This window comes from Myotis myotis, unplaced genomic scaffold (assembly GCF_014108235.1).
Source record: "Myotis myotis isolate mMyoMyo1 unplaced genomic scaffold, mMyoMyo1.p scaffold_m19_p_11, whole genome shotgun sequence".
NCBI classification, from domain to species: Eukaryota; Metazoa; Chordata; class Mammalia; order Chiroptera; family Vespertilionidae; genus Myotis; species Myotis myotis.
In genome coordinates, this window is record NW_023416315.1 from 63,313,069 (window position 1) to 63,339,504 (window position 26,436).

At 40.0% G+C, this 26,436-nt stretch overlaps 1 protein-coding gene across 3 annotated transcripts in view; it reads right to left on the reverse strand.

Annotated features, from left to right (window-relative positions):
* CALU (calumenin) overlaps positions 1–26,096 on the reverse strand; it is a 33,603-nt gene extending 7,507 nt beyond the window's left edge. For 2 of the 3 annotated variants that reach the window (XM_036328767.1, XM_036328769.1), the window contains exons 1-5: positions 25,997–26,096; positions 12,478–12,709; positions 5,985–6,178; positions 2,138–2,304; positions 1,368–1,428 (exon numbers count right to left, since the gene is read on the reverse strand). In XM_036328767.1, the coding sequence (XP_036184660.1) occupies positions 1,368–1,428; positions 2,138–2,304; positions 5,985–6,178; positions 12,478–12,698 (643 nt within the window). In that variant the 5' untranslated portion in view covers positions 12,699–12,709; positions 25,997–26,096. Of the gene's footprint in view, positions 1–1,367; positions 1,429–2,137; positions 2,305–5,718; positions 5,913–5,984; positions 6,179–12,477; positions 12,710–25,996 lie in introns of all 3 variants that reach the window. The other variant, XM_036328768.1, reaches the window with a different exon arrangement.
* Between the last annotated feature and the right edge of the window lie 340 nt (positions 26,097–26,436).

Here is a 26,436-nt window from a genome sequence, read left to right on the forward strand (position 1 = left end):
AGAGGCGGCTTCTTTTTTTAAGGCAATGGAGAAATCGTGAAATTATTCCGAGGATAATAAAAATAGTTGTACTTTGGAGAAATTAGCCTTGAAGTACACGTGTAGCATCAAAAACCCCAAAAACAAACAAAAAACAACCAACCAAAAAAAAAACCTTTTTAAAACAGACAACTACAAGAACAAATGGCAGAAAGGAGAAACTTTAAAAAACAAACAGAAGAGAACCTAAGTGGAAAATCTGAAATGAACACAGTGAAAACAAAAGGCTCTAAGAGGAACCAGCAATCCTGGCCCCTTATTCATCTACCTGTCTCTTTTATTCTATTCCCTATCTTCTCCTGGGTTTCCTTATGCCAGTCTAGGCTCCCTCAACTCTTCACTGTCACTGCCACAGGGCATCTGGGATGTACTATATCAGTGCTGGCCTATATGGTAGCCATTGGCCACACGGGACTATCGAGGACTTGAAATGTGGCTGGTCCTAATTGAGATGTGCTGTAAGTGTGAAATACACTTTTAAAGACTCAGTATGAAAAACAAAAACCCTCAATAGTTTATGATAATGCTGAGATTGTAATATTTGGTTACATAAAATATTATTGAAATTAATTTCATCTGTTTATTTTTTTTAAAAAATATGCTTTCATTTTTTAAAACATACTTTTATTGATTTCAGAGAGAAAGGGAGAGGGAGAGAGAAATAGAAACATCAATGATATGTGAGAGAATCACTGATTGGCCGGCTGCCTCCTGCACATACCCCACTGGGGACCGAGGCTGCAACCCAGGCATATGCCCTTGACCAGAATTGAACCTGGGACTCTTTAGTCCACAGGCCGATGCTCTATCCACTGAGCCAAACCAGCCATGGCTGTTTTTATTGATGAGAGAGGGGGAGAGAGGGAGAGAGGAAGAGAGGGAGAGAGGGAGAGGGAGAGGGAGAGAGAGAGAGAGAGAGAGAGAGAGAGAGAGAGAAAGAGAGAGAGAGGAAGGGAGAAGGAAAGAGAGAAACATTTATTGGCTGCCTCCTGCAAGCCTGACTGGGGGATTGAGTCCGCAACATGGGCATGTGCCTTACTGGGAACTGAACCAGCAGCCTCTCAGTGCACGGGACAATGCTCAACCAACTGAGCTAAAGGGGCCAGGGCTCTTTTCATTTTCTTTTGATACGGCTATGAAAAAGTTAAAACTACATATGTGGCTCACATTTACATTTTGGTTGGACAGTGCTGTTACAAATACTTTACCACACCCACTATTCCTCACACTGGTCTGGCTTAATGTGCTAAAAGTTGACCAATGGGGTAAGCTGTCTTTATGGGTGAACATATCTTCCAAAGCTTCTCAGTCTCTTAAGAGAAACTTACCAATATACTCTTCTAGATCAATGAACCCATCAGCATTCTTATCTATATCCTCCATTGTTTCCTAGAGAGGAGAGATTAGGAAAAGACTATTAAAGTTAGTATAGGGGTGAATTCGTTTAGGCAGCTACTCATCATTCATAAACACACACATATACATGTATGTTTATGCTTATATGTATATGTATGGATATGGTTAAACCACAGGAAATTGCTGTTCTTCTCGCAGGAAAATGATAAAATATTATCATTGTTTTATGTTTCAACCTAAAAGAACTATGAGTCTTCTTGAAGGAACACTGGCACTGCTCAATAATGAACTATCCACCAAGCCCACGATGATCTGTTGGTCCTAGTTATACAGAAGTCATACTAACAGTAGATATGATCATTGAGTATGTCTACAGCTACAGCCTATGTTTTACTGGTAACTGCCTTCAGTGAGAAATATTCAGTATCATTGTTATTACTCAGTACCTGATTACTGGTCATGGGATATTTTAAAAAATAGGATTTTCTCTCGTGCTTACAATAGGAAACCAGCAATGAAATGGCAAAATACATTATCTGATGATAAGTATTGTCATACTAAAGAGAAAGCCTACGGCACCTAAGATAAATGACTTGATCAGAGAAAAACAGTGACAGAGCTTGGACTCAAGCTGGCCAGCACTTGTACACCAAGTCATTCTTCTAAACACAGGGGAAAGGGGAAGATGCGTAAGCAGCAAACAGAAACCACATTTCTGTTGAGAATCCTTGCTTTCACCCACCTGTACTACTATATCTTTCATGTAATCATACTCCTCAGGGTGCAGGAAAGCTGTGAATTCCTCCTTTGTGGCAATGAGGTCTCCATCTTTGTCTGCCATTTTAAATCTCCGTTCATCTCTAACCATCATCTGTTTATAGTTAAACCCATCATCAGGGTCTGGGTCATCTAGAAAACAAAAATTTAGGTTAAATCTTAAAAGACTTCCAGAAAACATGAAAATGTGTGGGCCGGGGAATCAACTTCCAAGAAAGACAGACCAAACAATGAAGAAATACCTCTTGATTACACAGCTACAATTGCAGCAGAGGAGACATTCAGTTTTGGTAATCAAAGGCCTTAAAGTCAGGTCCAAATCAAATGTAAATATTTGCCCTTCAACATGGAGCCCTGGCTCCTGGGCTACGTAACCCATTACATAATTCTTCGGTTATTGGGGGTTGAGGCTGTTTGAGGGCTTGAGCTTTCTAGTTATATCTGAGGTGCAGTGATAATTCTAAAGTCACACAGTCTGGGTTTGAATCCAAACTTGAATTCACACTTCCTAGCTGTGTGACCTTGGGCAAGTAACCTAACTGTGCTTCAATCTACTCATCTGTAAAATGAAGATGATAATTGTTCCTGCCCCATAGGCCTGTTGAGGTTTAAATGAGCAAATAAATATAAGTGCCTGGCATATAGTTGGCTTCAATAAATGTTAGCTATTGCTATTTTTATTAAACAGTAGGCTCCCAGTAAAAAGCTAGATATCAAAGTTTTTCTTTCCCATTATAGGCCACTTGGATTCAAGCAATAGAACACCACCACTTTGAAAGTAAGACACCATATTAAAAGGTAAGGAATGATTATTCCTGTAACATACTGACCAAATAAAAAAAGATATGGTACTAGTTTTATAAAAAGACACATGGGGCCCCTTCAACAATATCACACTGCTAACTTTTAACACTGTAGTTTAATCTATCCAAACTTTAAGCACAGTTTAAAAAAAAAAAAGACTATTGCTTTGAGAGGTGAGCAGCTTGAAGCTTTATTATTTGTTGAATGTCAAAACTCAGTAAGACAGTTTATTGAATCTGAGGTTTTGGGGACCTTATATATGTATATTCAAAGCTATGAATAGGCTTAAAGAAATATATTACTTTTCTCATATACTAAGTTAATTCTTCTAAATAAGTAATGTTTTAGTACCAACTACGTAACATAAACAAGACAACAGAAGACAACTTATACATTAAGACTAGATTCTCAGCTAAGAGTCCTCTTCTCCTCCATAGGGTAAAACATGGTGACTGGAATTAAGAAGGCTGAAAACATGCATATACACAAGGATGAAAAAGACATAAACTTTTTCTTTTCTGACATACTTTTTTTTTCAATGACTAAACTCATGTGCCTACCATCACAATCGGAGTGCTTTATCTGTCCTAAGCACCAGCCTGCACACAGCTTTGGGTAGGCTCTTGATCTAGTTTTGTTATAGGCATGGTGGATCTTTGTTTTTCATATTTTACTTGTGGCAGAGATAGTGTTACTGGTCTTTTGGTGGAAAGCAGATTCATTACGACCGATTTTAATTAAAAGCTAAGATGATTTGTACCTGAACTCTAAACTGAATCAGGAACACCCTCACGAAAAACTCCTCAGCACTTCTGTAAGACAACTCATTATCCCCTGGGTACTGCCCACCCACTTGCCTCCCGGGAAAGATGCCTTATAAAGACATTGCTTCTCCAGCCAGTGCTTCAGCTTATGCAGCTTCAGTCAGTAGAAATACCCATTACATCAAATCATTTGCCCTGTGAGCTAACAGAGCTCCCAACAGATTTTTATGCACATAATCATACAAAGAGTTTAAGGTTAATTCTGGGCAGCCAGTGAGTGCCTAGGTCTGAGCTGAGATTTATTAACACACCATTCTGTTTAGATCACCAAACAGTCTGCCCGTTGTTTTGTATTTATGATTAATTCCAAATAAATCAGGAGCATGTTGGGTGCCAGCCAGAGAGAAAGAAGCACGGATGCCTCTCCATCTGCCCTGACTTTTTAATACACGTGTTCTTAATTGGGTGAAATCTATGTTTGGTTCTTGGCTAAGTATCAAGCTTGGAAAGAGACTGCCACTTTAGTCTTAGGAATGAGAACAAGCCAACACAGAAATAAAAATCTCTTCACTAGAAATGCATGCGGGTCCTGTAATTAACATGGACAGCTGGCTATCTAGTGGGGGAAACAGACCATTATACACTCAATGTCAGAAGTGGAAAACACCTGCTTTAACACAGAAAACTGCCTAGTTTCTGGGATAAAAATGCAAGAAGGAACATTTATACATTCTTGTCTCAACTGTAACCATGTACAATAGGGGAATCTCACTAACAGAAACACCCTAAATCATTAACTCAGTAAGATCGCCACCTAGCATTCAGTAGCAGGAAAGTGTATTAAGTAAAAGAAAATCACTAACAGGTGGCCAAGCACACAAGCTACCAAATCATCAGAAAGCAATCAAAATCACATTTATTTGCCTTGAAGCATTTGCAAAGCAGGATGATAAACTCATGTGCCAGAGAAAACAAATGGGAATTTTTTATTTCTAAACTTCAGTAAGCAGGCATACTGAAATAGTTAAATTTTATCAAGGAAAGCTGTAGTTGATCTTATTTTATTAAGGAAAGACTAATTTTCCCCAGCTATAAAGAAATCTAATTTGGTTTGAGTTTCAGGTCCAACACCTTTTTTTTTTTTTTTTAATATATATTTTATTGATTTTTTACAGAGAGGAAGGGAGAGGGATAGAGAGTTAGAAACATCGATGAGAGAGAAACATCGACCAGCTGCCTCCTGCACACCCCCCACTGGGGATGTGCCCACAACCCAGGTACATACATGCCCTTGACTGGAATCGAACCTGTGACCTTTCAGTCCGCAGGCCGACGCTCTATCCACTGAGCTAAACCGGTTACGGCTCAGGTCCAACACCTTAATGTGACCATGTAAAGAGAAACAGCAAAGCCTTTTCCTTTGTATTGTAGGAACAATGCAGCCTTTTAAACAAGATCTGAAAAACGGTTCCTCTGAGGGATGACAGAAAGAAAACATGGTACATGTATATCTAAAATGCTAAAGATGTAGCCCTAGCCAGTTTGGCTCAGTGGATAGAGCGTCGGCCTGCAGACTCAAGGGTCCCAGGTTCGATTCCGGTCAAGGGCATGTACCTTGGTTGCGGGCACATCCCCAGTAGGGAGTGTGCAGGAGGCAGCTGAATCAATGTTTCTCTCTCATCGATGTTTCTAACTCTCTATCCCTCTCCCTTCCTCTCTGTAAAAAATCAATAAAATATATTAAAAAAATAAAATAAAATGCTAAAGATGTAGAAGATTCCAGACTGTCAAAAACCAAATTTAAGCAAATTTTTAAAAATACACAGTATACAAATTTAAAATTAATAAAATAAAGGGCAATCAGCTCAGCACTGAGCTATTGAAGGTAAGCAGTTTCTTCCTTTCCTTCACTGCGTGACCCATTTGTTTCTTTGACTCAAGACCATGGTCTCCGCCAGGCTGACATCTTGCCCCTTACCCAGGTAAGTGCCATAAGTCACGTTCCTGTACTCATCCCAGGAGATTAAGCCGTCTTGATTCATATCAAACTCCTGCCATTGGTTTTCAACATTGTCATATATGTATTTCTTCTGGGCGTGCTTAATCCAGGATTTCAGCTCCCCCTCCGTCACAAACCCATCTTTATCCGCGTCTATTTTATCTACAATCATTCTACAAGACAAAACAGTTACGTTTCAAGGTGCCAGCTCCACAAGGCTTTTCCCCCAGGTGGTAGGGACCTACCTAAGACGTAGCCGTAGGTGGCATTTTTATATTCCTCCCAGGAAACGAGGCCGTCCTCATTGAGGTCATGCCCCTTCCACTGTCGCTCTACATCCTCGTAAATCCAGCGCTTTTGTGCAAATTTAATCCAGTCTTTGAGTTCATCCACAGTGACAAACCCGTCCTTGTCGCCATCTATTTTACTTACAATCTTTCTGTAGAAAATGCAGAGAAATCCAGCAAGAGGTTAAAAGGACACAAGGCTCTGGATTTATTTAGCCAGGTGTGTGCTGTGACAACAGATGTTGTTGCCCAAGATTAAAGCACGGAAATAAAAATTATCCTCAAAACAAAACTGCCAAAGAGGCAACTGAAAATTTTTCTCTTAAGTGACCTGTTACTGGTTTGTAATGAGTCATCTGGATAAAGCCAAGCACAGTCCATGGCTGGTTCACTTGGATCCAAAAGCAAACCCTGTCTCTCTCTCTAGAGATAGGCTTCAGATGATGGTTAGGATTCAGGAGTGAATATCCATTCCTATCTTTACTCTTTGTATCAAGCAACATGCAAATATTTTTTACTGCTTTTTGGAGAATCTCAATTTCTTATATAATCACAACTACTGGCATGGTTTTCTAAAAATTCAAAACTTTAAACCAGGCTTTAAAATATTCAGCTCCTTAAAAAAAATAATAACACTTTTGTTAAAAATTAACAATATCAGCCCTAGCCGGTTTGGCTCAGTGGATAGAGTGTCAGCCTGCGGACTGAAAGGTCACATGTTCGATTCCGGTCAAGGGCATGTACCTTGGTTGTGGGCACATCCCCACTAGGTGGTGTGCAGGAGGCAGCTGATTGATGTTTCTAACTTTCTATCCCTCCCCCTTCCTCTCTGTAAAAAATCAATGAAATATATTTAAAAAAAATTAACAATGTCAAAAATAGTTCTGAGATCACTTATACTTCAATCAAAATTATTTAAGCCCGGCTGGCATGGCTCAGTGGTTGAGTGTCAACCTATGAACCAGGAGGTCATGATTTGATTCCCGGTCAGGGCACATGCCTGGGTTGCATGCTCAATCCCCAATGTGGGGCATGCAGGAGGCAGCTGATCAATGATTCTCTGTCATCACTGATGTTTCTATCTCTCCCTCTTCTGCCTTCTCTGAAATCAATAAAAATATATTTTAAAAAAATTATTAAAAAGAAAAACAAAACAGGTACACAAAGACTGAAGCAAGCTATTCTAAAAAATGGCCAGTAGCTTATTATATACTATGTCAAACTGGATTTCTACATATAACCACAAAAACAGAGAACACTGAGGAAATAATGTGGGAAGAATGCATATGATTATGAGAATGTTAATAAGCTGAGAGGGTTAGCATGCACATGATAAAGCAAAATTACAAAGCTCAAAAATCAACATACTTTGCCCTTCCTGAGCTTTTTTTCACTAGATCTGTTATCTTAATTTAAGGATTTCAAAACATGTGCATATGAAAACTTCAGTTTAAAGATGCAATCAACTACTCATAGACGCTAAAATAACATGTAAAGTCACACAAGTAAGTGGCCCAGTTTGGAAAAGGAACTTCACACTTTTTGTTTTTAATCCTCACCTGAGGATATGTTCTTACTGATTTCAGAAAGAGGGAAAAAGAGGGAAAAAGTGAGAAACATCAACCAGTTGCCTTCCATACACACCCTGACTAGAGATTGAATCTGCAACCTGGACATATGCCCTGATCTGGAATTGAACCCATAACCTTTTTGTTGTACAGGTCGATGCTCCAACCAACTCAGCCACACTGGCCAGGGCTAGAATAGGAACTTTAAATCAAAACTCTTAACAGATTTGAAACCCTGGCATATTCTTATGCTCTATTAAATGCAGGATTGAAAAAGACTGTCACTTGGTATCAAATAATGTCTTTTCCCATTTCATGAATACATTGGAAAGTGATTAGAATCAGAGTATGAGTGTCACTATGAGAAGACTCATATTGATATGATATGGTGTTAGGCATAACTTACATCCTATAATTAACAAGCATTTTCCTTCAGAGAATGTGTAATCTTGTAGCTTTTGATTTAAAATGTTAAATCAGTAAAAGATAAAGCAGTAAGAAGTCATCTCTTAAATACCCTCCTTTATCTACATGGACATAGGACAAAAAAATTATTTGCAACTTTAACCCTGTAGCAAAATAAGCTATACCAGTATTAAAATTTCTGAATTATCTATTGTGGGGTCCAGTTTGTATCCAAATGATATTGGCTACCAACAGTGCCACTATACCATTCAGATAAAAAGGGCAAGATATCACAGCCCCTTCCATTCCCAAAACAAATTTTTTTTGTTTTGTTTTATTAATCCTCACCTCAGGATATTTTTCCATTGATTTTTTTAATGTATTTATTTATAAAAAAATTTTTAAATTGATTTCAGAGAGGAAGGGAGCAATAAAAACATCAATGATGAGAGAGAATCACTGATTGGCTGCCTCCTGCACACCCCACACTGGGGATTGAGCCTGCAATCTGAATGTGCCCTGATTGGGAATCGAACCATGACTTCCTGGTTCACAGTTTGAAGCCCAACCACTAAGCCATGCCAGCTGGGTTATATTGATTTTTTTTTAAACATATTTTTATTTATTTCAGAGAGGAAGGGAGAGGGAGAGACAGATAGAAACATCAATGATGAAAGAGAACCATTGATCGGCTGTCTCCTGCACACCCCCTACTGGGGATCGAGCTCGTAACCCGGGCATGTGCCCTTGACCTGAATTGAACCCAGGACCCCCTTCAGTCCACGGGCCGATGCTCTATCCACTGATACAACCCAGCTAGGGCCCACTGATTTTTAGAGGGGACGCCGGGGGAGAGAGACATTGATTGGTTGCCTCCAGCACTTGCCCCCACTTGGGTCTGGGATTGAACCTGCAACCCAGATAGGTACACTTGACCAGGAATTGAACCTGAGACCCTTCAGTGCATGGGCTGATACTCTAATCACTAAGAAACACTAGCCAGGACTCCCAAAAGAAAATTTTAAGCTATTATAAATTATAATAAGTAGCCTAAAAAGAAGGATCACTCAGATTAAAAAAAAAAGACGTGACTATTCAAGGTGGGCTTTTCTCATTGAAGTTGGCTGAATGTCATTCTATTTATTTCAACAGAACTACCCCAATGTTTAATACAGTGGTTGGCAACCTTTTTCTAAAGGGTAGATGATGATGGAATAAATAAATAAATAAAAATATAAGTCAGGCTCCCGAGCCTCCATCCTCTACCCATTTGGGCCAGTTAATTTTATTGGCCTCAGTCTACTTTTCCAAGAGGCCATGGAAGTATAAACAATAGCTGGGCCATGGCGGCTCAGTGGTTCATCGTTGACCTATGAACCAGGAGGTCACAGTTCAATACCCAGACAGGGCACATGCTCGGGTTGTAGGCTCAATCCTCAGTGTGCGGTGTGCAGGAGGCAGCCAATCAATGATTCTCTTTCATCATTGATGTTTCTATCTCTCTCTCCCTGTCCCCCTTCCTCTCTGAAATCAATACAAGTATATTAAAAAATAAAAATCTCAAAAATAAAATAGTGTTTTAAAAAAACCCCCACAAAAAACAAATAAATCCTCACCTTAAGGACCCATAAATGAATTTAGACTTCTTGAGGTGGAGGAGTGAGGTTGAGAATATAACACATAGAGAAAAAGTGTTCTATTTGTCAGCATTCTTAATAAACAAAGGAATTTAAAATTTTGTTTTAAAGTTCTTTAGTAGCTATCATTATAAAGATTTAAAAATAGTGGTGAAGGCCTGGCCAGTTTTTCCTAGTGGTTAGAGCATCAGCCCTCAAACTGAAGGAAGGGTTGTGGGTTTGATTCCTGGTCAAGGGCACAAACCTAGGTTGTGGGTTTGATCCTCGGAGTGCAGGAGGCAGCCAATTGATGTGTCTCTCTCACATCGATGTTTTTCTCTCTTTCCCCCTCCCTCCTAACTCCCTTCCACTCTCTGAAAAAAAAAAAACACAAACAAACAAAAAACCAAAAAAACTTGGACACAGACAGTAGGGGGTGAGGTATGTGCTGGGGGGGTAGGAGCGGCCGGAGAGAGGTCAATGGGGGAAATAGGAGACATATGTAATAATTTAAACAATAAAGAATTTTTAAATTAAAAAAAAAGAAAAAAACCCCTAAATTTTACAAAAAAAAATTAATGGAAAAAAAAACGATCCTCGGGTGAGGATTAACTACAAATAGTATTTGTGACTTTTGCCCTGGCCAGGTGGCTCAGTCGGTTAGAGCATTGTCCCCAAAACTAAAGGGTTGGGGTTCAATTCACAATCAGGGCACACACCTAGGTTGCGGATATGATCCCCCATTGGGGCATGTATAGGAGACAGCCTATTGATGTTTCTCTCTCTCTCTTAAAAAAAAAAAAAGATTAAAAAAGAAAAAGAAAAACAATAATAAAAGAAAAGATAAAAACAATTTTAAAAAATCAATAAAACCATATCCTCAGGTGAGGATTAAAAAAAAAAAGTGAATTTTTACAACTACAGGTATAAACAATAATCTTGTCTCCTAATAATTACTTGCCTTCTAGAATAGATGGAAGAGGGGAATCTGTTGTTTCCAACGTCTGGTGTATAGTCACCTACCAAAACAATGTTTAGAAATGCCACAGTGAATAAGTTAAAAAAAAAAATTCACCAGGAATTATTGCTTCTAACAGTATGTTACCTTATGAACTGGGGATATTTGTCATTATTTCCAAAATTTGGGAGAAGCAAATAGTACTTGACTCATTCACACATTCCATAAAAAGTATGATCTTATTCAAACAAAAAATGGAGTCTGCTCATGTGTTGCACTTTTGATATTCACTGATGACAAAAAAAGAATCGTTCTCTCTACTAAAAACTGTTACTAGAGCTATTCCACTACCTGCACAGAGCCTGACTGACACTAAGCCAAAGGGCCTTTCATTATTTAAGAGTAATTCTGCAGAGAAGTATGTGCAGACAAAATGTGCGTTGGACATGCACATTAATAGGCAAGACATGAAGAATGAGAACTCCCTCATGCAGCTCTATTTTCAGCCGGGAATGTTAGCACATTTATAAGATTAAAATTAAAAGTGATCACGGTCTCTCAAAGTTAGAAAAGCAACCTAATAGAAAACTGACTCTTTAATATTACTTGTTTTCTTTATCTACTTTCAAGTGTTTTAGGACAGTTTCTCATTCTACCTAGAAAAATCTTTTGCTTTCTCTTAGTGTTTAAGAATAAAATATTGTAGAAAAAGAGAGAGAGAGAGAAAAATAAAATATTGTAGCCCAGTCAGTGTGGCTCAACAGTTGAGCATCGACTCAGGAACCAAGAAGTCACGGTTCCCAGTTAGGGCATATGCCTGGGGTTGCAGGCTCCATCCCCAAGGGGGTGTTCAGGAGGCAGCCAATCGATGATGCTTCTCTTTCAATGATGCTTTTCTCTCTCTCTCTCTCTCTCTCTCTCTCTCTCTCTCTCTCTCTCTCTCTCCCTCCCTCCCTCCCTCCCTCCCTCTCTCTCTTTCAAAATCAATAATAAAAAGAATAAAATATTGTAGAAATAAAATAAGTGTATCCTGAAATATCACTCAAAACAAACCCTATAATGTCTCCTAATCATGGCACTAGCCATGATGACAAACTATTTTTGGAAGTTTCTATGTGGTACAACTTTCCAACAAATCTCTTGAATATAATTCAGAAAGTAACACCACCATGATCATTGAAGAGAAAATGCTCATTAAATTAACCTGCATTTTCTTAAAAAGTAAGGCTTTGGAACAGCCAAAAGACATTCTCAGATCTTCAGTTAGAAATAATCCACCGGGACTCTACCAAAATCAAGGGTTTAGGTAAAAAGACACTGGCTGAGAGAGCCATGGAACCTAACTATGGCCTGCTGTTACTGAAACAGCAACTCATACTCTGACATTAAGACCATTAACTTTACAATCTTCTAAAAAGTTTTGTTTTCAATTAAGCTAATATCTGAGATTGAAAACAAAGAGGGCGAGGGACACTGTAGGAAATAATAAACTTTAGAGAAATTAGTCCAGAGGTTTAATTTGCATTTTATTAGCCACTCAAACACTTGGCTTGGGCAATAGGTCAGGAAAGGTTTTAAAATTAAAAGGGGCAAGAATGAGAAACTACACCCTTCTCTCCCTACCAGGTAACGTTCCTTTGGGATCAAGCTGGGCCCTTTAATATTTGGTACTTTCATGCAAAAATGACGTTGCTTTATAGATTGAGGTAAAAAGCTATTCAATGGAGAAATGTATAAGAGCAAGTGTTAATTACATTTTAGTAGTAGCAACTCTGTGATTAGCTTTCATAAGATGTAGTTCAACAAAGCTTTACTGGGTGACTGAGTCAGAGAGAAAAAAAGAATGAATTGAGTGATAAAGAAATGTCAGTATCCGAACCAGCCCCTGAGGGCTGGCACCTTACCCAAGTCTTTCCTTGCTCTCTTCGGGTGTCAGCTGATCAAAGGTCTTTGCTTCTTCAGCACCCAAGAAGGCATCATGGTCATAATCAAAACTCTGAGCATCATTGTGAACCTTGTCGCTGAGCTGAGGCTCATGATGGACACGGTCCTTCTTTTCTGTGGGCTTGCTCAAGGCAAAGACTGTGCACAGGAACAGGCACATAAGAAACTGTCGCAGGTCCATGGTAATCAGATCTTAAAGAGAAAGAAAGGTGGTTAATTCAAGAGGCAGTATGCTTAATAATTAAAAAGCTCACAGCTAGTTATTATTGATTTGCTATAACCCCAAATATTATCATTTATCCATAAAATAAGTACAGTAGAATATCAGACTCTACAGTTTCAGGATGAGAAATTTTCACTAATTTCCTTCATCTAATTGTAGGCTTACAAGGAATTATACCTTGTAAGTAGTCTCCCTTTAAAAAACACCAAAGTGCCCTGGTCAGTGTGGCTCAGTTGGTTGGAGCGTTGTCCTGTCCACCAAAAGGTGGTGAGTTTGATTTCCAGTCAGGGCACATGCCCAGGTTGAGGGCTCAATCCCCAGTGGGTGGCATGCAGGAGGCAGCTGATCGATAATTCTCTCTCATCATTGATGTTTCTGTCTCTCTCTCTCTCCCTTCCTCTCTCTCTCTAAAATCAATAAAACACATTAAAAAATAAAATTTTTAATCAATTAAAAATAATAAACCAAGTAAAAAAACCCCCAAAACAACAACAATCAAAGAATATTAATCATTTTGCCCAAGTTCATAAGATTTAAAAGTGAAAAAACCAAGATTTAAATATAGACATATGACTCAATACGTTACTTTCTGTATTATATTAATGGTCTGGTCTCAAACCAGGCTGGTTATTAGAATCACCTAGAAAACTTTGAAAAAGTTTTCCCTTTGAATTAGAATCTCTGAAATTGAATCTAGGTACTTGTAGTTTTAAATGCTTCTCAGATGATTCTGATGATCACCAGATAAGGAGCCAATGAAATATTTGCAGTGTCCTTGGCCTATAGCACCAAGCCATCTCCCATATCCAGACTCAATCTCAAATCCCCTTCAAAAATCCAACTATTCAGATGGTACAGTGATGAATAACAACTGCTTTATCACCCCATATATTGTGTTTCCCAAAGGTTCCCAGGCATAAGGACCACCTGAAGTACTGTTCAAAGTACCGATTCCAAGGCCCTACTCCATACCTTCAAAATCTCTTCAGTCACAGGTGTGATTCTAAAGCACAAGGCTGGAACGAACACCTTATTGAAAAATGTGACCAAATAATTGCAGAGAAAATAATTTGCAAAGAAACTTCAGGAAACCTGTTTGGCACTCTACAGGTACCCCACCCTACTGTCCAGAGATGTTAAACTGTAAATTAAAAATCAAGGGGGAAGATTTTCCCTGGCTTGCATATTTTAACTAAATCTTCATCAGAACACAAATTCTGAATGCTTTTCTCCTGCAATGAGAATAAGTTTTTGCAATTTCACATTATCTCTTACTCATTTCCCTTTATGACCAATGGCTCCCTTCCTAGATGGATAGGTGGTTATTAGGCATGAGGCTTATTGTGGGTGAAATGCATTTCCCCAAAATATGCTGCAGTCCTAATCCCTGGTACATACAAATGTGACCTTATTTGGAAATAGGATCTTTGCAGATGTAATCAAGTTAAAATGAGGTCATACTGGATTAGGGTGGGCTTCAATCCAATGACTGATCTGGACAAAGATATAAAGAAGAGAATACCATGTTATGAAAAGAGACACAGATTGGAGTGATGCATCTACAAGTCAAGAAACCAGAAGCTAGGAAGAGGAAAGGAAGGATCCTCCCCTAGAGGCAACACCTTAGTTCCTAATATCTAGCCTCTAGAACTATGAGAATGAATTTCTGTCCTTTTAAGCCACCCAGTTTGTGGTAATTTGTTACAGCACCCTAGAAAACGAATAAAAGTTACAGTACAGAGGAACGCTACATTACATGTATGTTAAATGCATTACCTTGTCCTAAAATCTGTAGATTAAACCAGTCATAGACTTCACCTTCCCTAGGGTGTGATTAGTGGAACAATCTAGTCTAAGGGCTCACATCTTATATGTAAATATTTTTTAAAATATGAAGATTCTTTCAGCATAGCTTCTATCACAGTGGTTTTCAATCCAGATTGCACCCTAGGATCATCTGGAGTTTTTAGAAAAATACAACCACTATGAGGTTGTATTTATACAACCTCTGGCTATTAATATTAAAGACAGTCACAAAGAAAAAAAAAGGGGGGGGGAGGACAGAAAGAAAAAAAAGACAGTCAGATTAAGAACCACTATTCTAACCAAACTCTCAAACAGCCATAGTAATATGTTAAGAAATTTAACCTGAAAGTATACTTAATATGAAGAAACTGCATATGTCTGATCCTACCTCAAAGTTTGGGAACTAGAGTGAAGAATGAATTATGCCAGGGGATAAGGAAACTAAATATGCCAAGAGGTTAAACTAACTATTTTCAACCGTATGCCAAGGCATACTGGTGTACCCCCCTAAATTTTAGAACATGCAATGCCTGACTATTTAGTCAGAGGCACTGACCTCTTTTCCCTTAGACTGTCAAATTAAAAAATGAAAACAGGAAACTTGTGTGAATATATGCATAAACCATGGACAATGACAACAGGATGGTGAAGGCCTGGGAAGGGGGGCAGGGGCGGGCTACAAGAAGTCAATGGGAGAAAAAAGGGGAAATGTGTAATAGTTCCAACAATAAAAATTAAAACAAACAAACAAATGACAACAGGCTAGACTGGTGTGGCTCAGTGGTTGAGAGTTGCCCTATGAACTAGGAGGTCATATAGTTCGATTCTGTCAGGGCATATGCCCGGGTTGTAGGCTTGATCTCTAGTACGGGGCACGCAGGAGGCAGCCAACTGATTGATGATACTCTGTCCTCATTGATGTTTCTATTTCTCTCTCCCTCTCCCTTCCTCTCTGAAATCAGTAAAAAAATATTTTTTAAAAATGACAACAGCCAAAGCAACAATAGCCTCCGCTGTGAATGAATAAAAATTATAGCTATTTTCTGTTAGATCAGCAAAAAATGCATTTTTTGGCGTGCCACAGAATTTTAGTAAGAGTTTATATGTGCCATGATATGAAAAAGGTTGAAAATAGCTGGGTTAAACATATTTTAATGTATGAATTTTTATTTTTTTATATTTTCATTTTCTGACTTAAATAAAACTTTGTTGTTGAGAGTATTAGATGCTCCTCCCCCCCACTGCTCCCCTCCACCCTGTTCCCTTCACCACCCTATTGTCTGTGTCCATAGGTAAGGCATATATGCAATAGAAGTTCTTTGGTTAATCTCTACCTGCCCCTTCTCCCCTCTTCCCTCTTCGATTCATCAGTCTGTTCCACGTTTCTATGCCTCTGGTTCTATTTTGTTCATTAGTTTATTTTGTTTATTAGATTCCAAGTTCATTTATTTTGATTTTTAGATTCAATTGTTGTTAAATATGTAGTTGCTGCCATTTTATTGTTCATATTTTCCTCAGCCTTTTCCTTCTTCTTAAAGAATATCCTTCAACATTTCATGAAATACTGCTTTGGTGGTGATGAACTCCTTTAGCTTCTTTTTGTCTGTGAGCTCTTTATCTGACCTTCAATTCTAAATGATAGCTTTGCTGGGTAATCTTGGTTGTAGGTCCTTGCTTTTCATCACTTAGAGTATTTTTGCCACTCCCTGGTGGCCTACAAAGTTTCTGTTGAGAAATCAGCTGAAAGTTGTATGGGCGCTCTTTTGTAAGTAACTGCTTTTCTCTTGCTGCTTTAAATTCTGTTTTTAACGTTTGGCATTTTAATATGATGTGTCTTGGTGTGGTACTCTTTGGATTCCTTTTGTTTGGGGTTCTCTGCGCTTCCTGAACCTGTAAGTCTATTTCTTTCACCAGGAAGGGGAAGTTTTCTGTCATTATGCCTTCAAATAGGTTTTTAATATCTTGCTCTCTCTCTTCTCCTTCTGGTACCACTATAATGTGAATGTTGGTATGCTTAAAGTTATCTCAGAGGCTCCTTACACTATCTTCATATTCTTTTTCCTTTTTGCTGTTTTGATTGGGTGTTTTTTGCTTCCTTATATTCAAAATTGATGATTTGATTCTCAAAATCTTCTACTCTACTGTTGAATCCCTCTAAATCATTCTTTATTTCAGTTAGCGTAGGTTTAATTTCTGATTGGTCCTTTTTCATGTCTTTGAAATTCTAAGATCCTTGAAATTCTCACTAAATCCCGTGAAGCTCTCATTAAGATCCTTAAGTATCCTTATAATGATTGTTTTGAACTCTGTATCCAGTAGTTTGTTTGCTTCCATTTTAAATGGAAGTTTCTTGTTCTTTCATTTGTGACATGTTTCCTTGTCTCTGCATTTTTGCTGCTTCCCTGTGTTTGTTTCTATGTATTAGGTAGAGCTGCTATATCTCCTGAAATTGGTAGAATGGTCTTGTGTAGTAGGTGTCCTGTAGGGCCCTGTGGCTCAGCCTCCCTGGTCACCTAAGCTGGGTACTCTAGGTGTACACCTGTGTGCAGTCTTGTAATTGAGCTTTGACTGCTGTTGGTCTTACTGAAAAGAAATGACCTCCAGACCAATTGACTGTGAGGACCAGCTGCAACTACAGTGGAAGAGTTACTGTGCAGAAGATACCCCTATGGAGCAGGACTTGCTTCAGAGGGAATTTGGTACTCACTGAGTCTGCCCCTTGAGTGTGTCGCTCGTGGATGTATAGAGTTGTAATCTTGTATAGTTTGAAGCTGTTCACTGGGTGTACTGGCTCTCAGGCCACCTGGCAGGAGCTACAGAGCGATCTGCACATGGCTGCTACTTATATTGGGCTTGGGATTGTCCAGGCGAGGCCAAGCTGTGAAGCAAGTCAGGCTGCTGCTAGTGCCAGACCCCTAGTGGCCTCTTATTGAGAGGAATGGGGCACACTGATGCCAACTGCTGCTTGTTTGAGAGATTTTAATAAAGTCTGAAGCCTGAACCAGGGCAGGTTATTCATACGGAAAAACAGCTGCAAACAGCTTGGGTGTGGCTGCAAGTTGGACGGGGCAGGGTCTCATGGAATCACCAAGGCTGAACGAACAGTATGAGCCAGGCTAATGGAAACTCAGATATGGCTGCCAGTCAGCTCTGTGATGGGGAGGTCTCAGCATAGGAACAATGACCCCTGTGAGTACCCATCTGGGAAAAAGCCGCCCCCAAGTTCTTGTTCCAATACTAGACAATCCAGTTCCTCCCCAAGCTGCTGCCCCAGTGCTGGAGCTCAGCGGGATTGAGACTGTGTAAGTTCTTGCATGGGCCCTTTAAGAGGGACTGCCTGGGTCTCCAGCAGCCTCCATTCACTCAGTCACAATCCCTGCTGGTTTTTATAGCCCAAAGTTAGAAGGACTTCTCTTCCCAGCCCTGGAACCCTGGGCTGGGGGTCTGGTGGGCGGTTGGGATACCTTGCTCCTCATGGGAGGCCCTGCAGCCAAAATATCCCTCCTTATTAAAAAAAAAAAAAAGGCACACATGGGTGTCAGAACAGTTTAGTCCACGTCTCTGCCCCTCCTACCAGTCTCAATGTGCTTTCTTCTTTTTGAAAACATATATTTTTATTGATTTCAAAGAGGAAGAGAGAGAAACATCAATGAGGAGAGAGAATCACCAGCTGCCTCCTGCACACCCACTACTGGGGAACAAGCCCAAAACCTGGGCATGTGCTCTGACCAGGAACAGAACTGTGACCTCCTGGTTCATAGGTCGACGTTCAACAACAGAGCCTTGCTGGCTGGGAAATGTGCTTTTTTCTTTACTTCTGACGTTGTAGGACTTCTATTCAGCTAGATTTCAGGTGGTTCTTTATTTTAGTTGTAATTTTGATGTAATTGAGAAGTGGCAAGTACTGGCGTTTACCTACACTGCCATCTTGGTTCTCCTCCATTTTTCTTATGACCCCCAAATAGTAGCTAAAGGAAGTTACACTGTATTAACTTGGATTTATAGAGTCCTTTGGATTCAATAAACCAAAAAAGTGCTAAGCACAGTTAATGATGAGTACGTTATATAAAGATTCCTTAAAAGTAGAAGGAAAGCAATTAGGACATGGCCAAGAAATGTAGTGAAGGAGATAGATAATGAGAGGAAGTCATTTCCCAAGTACCATTCTCAAAATGGATAGTTGTTAAGACTGATGAAACCCATAAGAGAAAGTAATGTGAAAGCAAGACCTGGCGACCCCTGAGATAGAGGAAGAAGGTGGTACTTTTCCTAAGCTGTTCCCACTAATGTTAGGACTGAGATAGCTCCTAAAAATTTATCAGCATTTTGTTTCAGGCTATCTGATTAAAACATCCAAATTTGTATATAAACATACTGGTACACAGGTGTTCAATAATGATAATTCATAATGATAAAAAAATGGAAAACAAAAGGGACAAAGAAGTGCAAACTGGCAGTTACAAAATAGTCATAGGATGTAAACTATACCATAGAGAATATAGTCAATAATACTGTCATAACTATGTATAATGTCAGGTGTGTACTAGACTAATGGGGGGATTACTTCATAAGTTATAATAATGTCAAATCATTATGCTGTACACCTGAAACTAATATCTATATTATGGGACACTACAGAGTGGTTAAAAACAATGAGGTAGATCTATCAGCACTGAATTTGAGAACTCACCAAGACCTGTTAAATGAACAGCAGCAACAACAAACACAAGTTACAAAACAATGTTAAGGTCTCGTTTATGTAAAAAAACAAAACCAAACAACCTCACCAGAAAGACTGGGGGGGGGGGGGGGGGCGCAGGCAGCCGGGACTGCAAGTGCCTACTCTTGCACAAATTTTGTGCATTGGGTCTCTAGTATTTGTATAAAATATAACATATATGCACAAAAATGGTGTGGAAGAATAAACATCTATCTGTAAACAGTGATAACCCCTACACTCAAGGAAGAAGAGATGGGGTGGGGTGGTGAGGCTGGTGTGGAGTGAACCTTTTTTTAAAATTTTTTTAATTGATTGATTTTTAAAGAGAGAGAGAGAGAGAGAGAGAGAGAGAGAGAGAGAGAGAGAGAGAGAGAGAGAAATACCAATTTGTTGTTCCATTTATTTATGCATTCATTGGTTGATTCTTGTTCGTGCCCTGACTGAGGATCAAACCCCCAACCTTGACATTTAGGGTGGATGCTCTAACCAACTGAGCTCCTCGGCCAGGGCTGGAGTGAACTTTAATACTGTACTCCGTTGTGTTGTTTATTTTTTGTAAATGAGCACATACTCATATATATTACCTTTTATGTGTATTACTTTTAAAACACTATAATAAGAACTCTTTTCAATATTAGGTAGCAAAGCAAACATTTTTCAAGCCATTTTTCCAGATTGAAAAAGCAGACTGAAGGAAATACCTATCTATTCTTAGGACAGAAACCCTATTTTTAAAGTAAAACACACTCATCCATAATAACACTCCAGCCTACCTTCAATAACTCAACTGATCAAGCAAATCAGTGGAACAATGAAGAGAAAATTAGAGGTTTAGTGGCTCTTTTAAACATTAAAGTAATATGTCTTTATTTAAGGGCAAAATGAAACTTCCATCTTAAACTACTAATAATTCCTTAGAAAAATAAAACTTTTTAGAGACAATAAATTATACATATGTTGTTATTTTTGTAATATAACTAAACAATATCTATAATGGTATAGGTTTACAGAATCAAGTAAAATCAAGTAATTGCAACAGACGGTTTTCCTTATGCCTATTAATAAGGGGACTTCACTTTTAGGAACATTTTATAAATGATTAATTATATCCCCAAAATAAAATACTGTAACAATTCTTGCAAACCCCAAATGTTGCAATATGAATAAATGCTTAAGCCCACTAATATTATCTAAGCCTAGAAAAAGATACTGTACAAAGTTTTGATATATGTGACACAGAAATGGAACAGATTGATGCACTGTGATTTAGAGGGGAAGCTACATTTAAATTTGAGGTTTAACATCTTGATACAGGATAAGAGAAGAATTCCAGAGTAAAAACCAAGTGATCTAGTTTTATCATTTATCCATTTCTTTCCTTGCCCTCTCTCTTAAACTTTCAACCCCACCCTTCTACAGGCTCCTCCAATCAATCAATACTTCTCAGGTCTCCACAATCCAAAACCATTCCTTTCCAGACCCTGCTTGCTCTTCCCTTTCCTTTACCCCATCTCTAAGAGTTGTCTATGTTGCTGTCTCTGCTTCCTCACCACCTCCTGTCACCCTGAAATCTGTCACCTACCATTGATAAAATTGCCTAAAAGGGTCATCAACGACCATTTGATCGACAAAACCAATGATCCTATCTCCATCTTTCCTGCAGGCAATGAAAAACCTGTTTAATATTTATACATTTCAGATAATATAATAATTATATACATTACATATAATTTACATATATACACACATATAATTCCCTTTATGCCCACATATAAATATACTAACTCCTACTTATTAGAAACTTTAAAAGGCCCCTTGTTTTATGATTATAGACACTAAAAAAAAAACCTGTACTAGATATATCTAAATACATATACATATAAAAATGTTCAAGCAGAAACAAAGTGTATCTCCCAAGACATGATATTTTATGTGGGAAGATGTGAGAAGAGTACAAAACCACTTTTCACACAATGTATCTTAAGAACTACATTAGTGCAGTTATTTCTGAAGCATCTTTCTCTTTTCAACCAAACTGAAACCAAATGATAGAAAGCTCCTCCCATCATCACAGCTACACATCAATGATAACAGGATATTAGGAACACATGATGTTCATAAGTGAAGGACTTGCTTTATAAGCTTTTACCACATGATCTAGTAGATAATTCAATGATTGTGAAAAATGCATCTTCCCATCTCCCATTTCTCAAATGACCTAAGTTGTTCTCTCTAATATTCTGTTTCTCCCTCACCAAGGATAACGGTTAATATTTTTTCTTAAAAAAAAAAAAAAAATCTAGGCTTGCACTGCCCAGAACAGTAGCTTCTAGCCATATGTGGCTACTAAGCATTTAAAATGTAGCTAGTGTAGCCCAGCTAGTGTGACTCAGTGGTTGAGAGTCCAACTATGAACCAGGAAGTCATGGTTTGATTCTGGTCAGGGCACATGTCGGGGTTTCAGACTCAGTCCCGGGTGGGGGGTGTGTAGGAGGAAACTGATCAATGATTCTCTTTCATCATTTATGTTTCTATCTCTCTCTCTCCCTTCCTTTCTGAAATCAATAAAAATATATTAAAAACGTGGCTAGTGTGAATAAGATGTGATATAAATATTATACTGTACTTTATTTATTTAATATATTTTGATTTTTTTAATTATTTTTTTAATATATTTTATTGATTTTTTACAGAGAGGAAGGGAGAGGGATAGAGAGTTAGAAACATCAATGAGAGAGAAACATCGATCAGCTGCCTCCTGCACACCTCCTACTGGGGATGTGCCCGCAACCAAGGTACATGCCCTTGACCGGAATCGAACCTGGGACCTTTCAGTCTGCAGGCCGATGCTCTATCCACTGAGCCAAACCAGTTAGGGCTTTCATTGATTTTTTACAGAGAGAAAGGGAGAGGAATAGAGAATTAGAAACATCGATGAGAGAGAAACACTGATCAGCTGCCTCCTGCACACCCCCTACTGGGGATGTGCCCGCAACCAAGGTACATGCCCTTGACCGGAATCGAACCTGGCACTCTTCAGTCCGCAGGCCGATGCTCTATCCACTGACCCAAACCGGTTAGGGCTATACTTTATTTTTTTAACAAATGGTATTTTGTATTTATTGGATTAAATTAAAATTAATTTCACATGTTTTAAATTTTCACATAAAAATGTAAAACTAAATATGTGGCTTATATTATATTTCTATTGGATAATGCCATAATAGGGACACAAACAAAAAGGCTAGAAAAGATATAACTGTCATCCTTTTGCAGTATGTTACCAATAATTTTCTTCTGAAAGTCATTTTCATGAATTGTTCCAGTAAATTTATAAGAAAAGATTAACGGCATACACTTGATTTTCTTTCAATAACAATGAGCCTTAAGAATCAGTTTGTTTTATCCATTCAAAAATTTCCTTAAAAATTCTAAAATCTTGCCATTCCTCCCTCTTCCAAGTCATTTTTTGTAAAAATCTGTTGGTCACAGAACGCTGAAACTAAATTGTTTCAGAGAAATTTAGATCCCTGGATTAAAAGTCAGTTTCTCAAGAATATTAGCACTGAGTAATCTCACAGTTATTCTGGTTGACCAAAGACCCATTGCTCAATGTTAACAAGTGGGAGAATGGGTGTGGTGATAAAATTCCAGTACCCTGAGCTGGATATTCAGGGAAAAAAAGGCATTCCTCTATAATGCAGCAAAAGCAGAATCTCACTGCTTACATGTCTACTTCAATTGTGGATTTGGGGGTGGAAGAGGGGAGGGAGAACAGAACCTGACAGCAATTTACTAACCATACTAAGACTCAGGTTATGAAATCCAGAAATTAAAGCTACTTGGTTATCTTCTTCTTTTTTTAATTTTAAAGAGAGAGGAAGGGCGAGGGAGAGAGAGAAACATCTAACAGTTGCCTCCCACATGGGTCCACAACTGAAAATCGAACCCACAACCTGGGTATGTGCCCTGACTGGGAATCAAACCTGAGACTTTTCAGTGTACAGGATGATGCTCCAACCAACAGAGCCACACCAACCTGACATTCTTTATTTGCAAACCTTGGGACAAGTACCACCAATGAATTATCACATTAAAGTAATGTTATCCTTCATGATTTGATAACGATAATGATAAACCATTTATTCAATGTTTCTTCCTTGATAGAACAAATTTACATTAGTTCATTAATATATTCTAATTAATTATGTGTGTGAGTGAGGGCATACATTTATAAGACAGTTAAGTACATAAAAGTGCAAACTTGGCTGTAGAAGAAAAGTTTTAGAGAATGACGAAGTATTATTATCAAGCTTCAAAAGTTCTGTAACTAAAGCAACTAAGTACAAACTAAATTTTTCTGGCTACAGAATTGAAAATTTTCTTTAATAAAAAAAGCTCTAGAAATCCTGGAGGAAAATAGTTTCCTTTTGGATGATAAAACTTTAATACATAATTAATTCCCATAGGAATGCTATGCAAAATGTACGGCCAAGAGCTTTGGTTTCTACTTGTAATTTTGCCGTGCGTGTGTAGCAGGCATAAAGTCCTTAAGATTTTGGTAGTTATTATAGTTCAACCTCCCTTCAGTGCCAAACGTCTATAAATAATTTTTAATCATAGATTAAAAGACCTATCTCATATTATCACTCCAGCTGGAAGTGATATGTACCAATTTCTATAAACTCTGACAAAACTTGCTTGTACCACTCCACAGCGACCAGAGGCTAATAAAAATTAATACCCCTCTACCGTCTCTACTATAATGTCTGTACCTTTTATATACCAATACATTTTACTGGATTAGTTGGACGGTACTGGGCAGCAATGCCGTTCCTGCTTGTTGATGCTCCCCAACCCCCAATTCCCCTTACCGGATGTGGCCATCAGCCAGCAACAGGCAAAGCTCGGGCCTAAACTCTAATTCATAAAACACACCATCAGCAGCAGCTACATTTAAGAGTTCATAGAGGACCTAGGACGTTATGGCCTCGCAAGCTTTTCCAATGGCTATCCCTTGGCTACACCTGTAATTCCAACATCCCTGGCATACCCATGTTATGGAAAAATCCGAGTTAATGTCAAAGTACTGATTATCTACACTGGTGCGATGTATATAAAATACCACCAATAAGAATCCTTTGACACATCACTGGATGAATGGAAGCAAACATCCTATCGAGAGTGACGATGAACTGATTTCCAAGTTGTCTACGAGTACCATCCAGTCAGACACACTCAGTTCATCTTCGTCACTGCACGGTTCTCTCCGTTGTGACTTTCAAAGGGATCCTACTGAAGACCCCCGAATCACTGCAAAGCTCAGGTGATGCCTAAGCAAACTCACCCTCCCTACACACAAATGCAATATACAGGTTATCTATTTGGGCCAGGGGCGGGAAATCATTCGGTCTGGTCCTGCCTCCGCACTAGAGGTGAGCTAATTAAATGTTTGACCAAATACAGCAGGCTCATTGCTAAGCTGATAGTTCTGTATGGACCGCCAGTGATGTTATAAATATCCAAATGGTCCCTGGCAGAAGAAAGGTTCCCCACCCCTCATCTGGACCCTCATTTGCACACTATCCAGCACCACGCACACTCCTCAGTGATGGCCACCGCTCGGTGTTTAGTTCGCCAAACCTGCCGAATGAGGTCAAACAGGTATCTGTCTTATGTCAAGTTTCATCCTACAGCAGACTACTTTATCAGCGATGACAGTTTTCTACCTCCCAGCAACCTTATTAACGATTTATTAACGTTGACAGTATGGTCCATGCCAGGGAGCCCATGAAAATTCAATTCTCAAAGACACTATCTATCCTGCGAGCTTCGACACGTCGGAATTGAGACAGAAGGCTCTCGAGTTTTATTAGGAGACCCCCGGGGCTTTTGCCTCGATGCACAGGCAGCTTTCGAAACTGCAAACTGCTTTACTGGCCTCTTCACCAGGGCAGGTGTAGGGAACTGAGTTTTTACTTGGGGCACGCTAAATAAAAATCAGGATTGAGCACTGGGGCCAGCAGCAACCCGACAAGGTAAAAACAATTCCCCGGTAAAGCCTTTAAAACCCCCTTCTCCGTTGCCGACTGAAGGATGCAGCTAAACATGGGAGCTCGAAAAATTCGGCTTTTCTTTAAAACTACACAGCTCTTTTTTGTTTCGTGTTTTTTTGTTTTTTTTTTTTTTAAAAATCACATACTGTTTTCGTGCTTTCTTTCCCCACTTGTTTCTACACCTTCAAAGTCAGCGAACACGACTTTCCTGGCAGATGCGCCGCCCGCTCGGGAGGAGCTGGCAGACACGAGCAGGCTCGCGAAGGGAAGGTGGCAGGGAGCTTGACAATGGCACTACCCGGTGCCCTCTGACCTTCAGATCAACAAGTGACCCTCTAGCCCGAGGGCCCGGTGAGTGCGGGGCCCAGGGACAGAGGACGAGGACGTGGCCAGCCAGGCACAAAACAGTGCCCCGCAGGACGGGAAGCCGAGAGCCGGGGTTCCTCGGCAAAGCCCCTTCCCAGAGCGCGCCGGGGGTGAGCGGCGGCCTCCGCCCCGGCTGCGCGCCCAGGGCCACGGGGTCCGAGCCGGCTCAGGCCCACCTCCCCGAACTGGCAGAAACACAGGCCGGGGGCGAGGGAGATCCCAGCGGCGCCGGGAGCGAAGCCCGAGGACAAAAAGAAAGCGAAAAAGGACGAGGCTGATGAGAAAGGGGGGCGCCCCCTCGCACTTACCTTGCCTGCTAGCACCGGAGCCCAAGGTGCCGCAGCCGCCGCTCACCCACCGGCTCCGCTCGCGCGCGCCAGCACCGCCTAACCGGAAGCGGCCCCTCGCCCCGCCCCCGCCGCCTCGCCAGCGGCCTCCCGACCAATCAGCAACAACCGCGCAGCGGACGCAGAGCTTCCTTGGGTCGCCATTGGCCCCACAGTCGAGTAGCCGGGATTGGCTGGAAAGCGCCACGTCCCCGCCAGCGCGCCCAGCTGCGTGGACCGAATCCCCGTCCAGCACTGGCCCTGAGTCCGGCGGGGACGGCGGCCCCAGCCCCCTTGCCCCGGGCAGGGCGGCTTGTGGGCGCGGCCGCCTGCCTCCGCTCCTGGGTCGCAGCGCGTGACTGGGCCTCGGCGGGGTTTCTTGGATGACCCTGCTGGTTACCTCCTGCCCCAGCGCCTGGGGT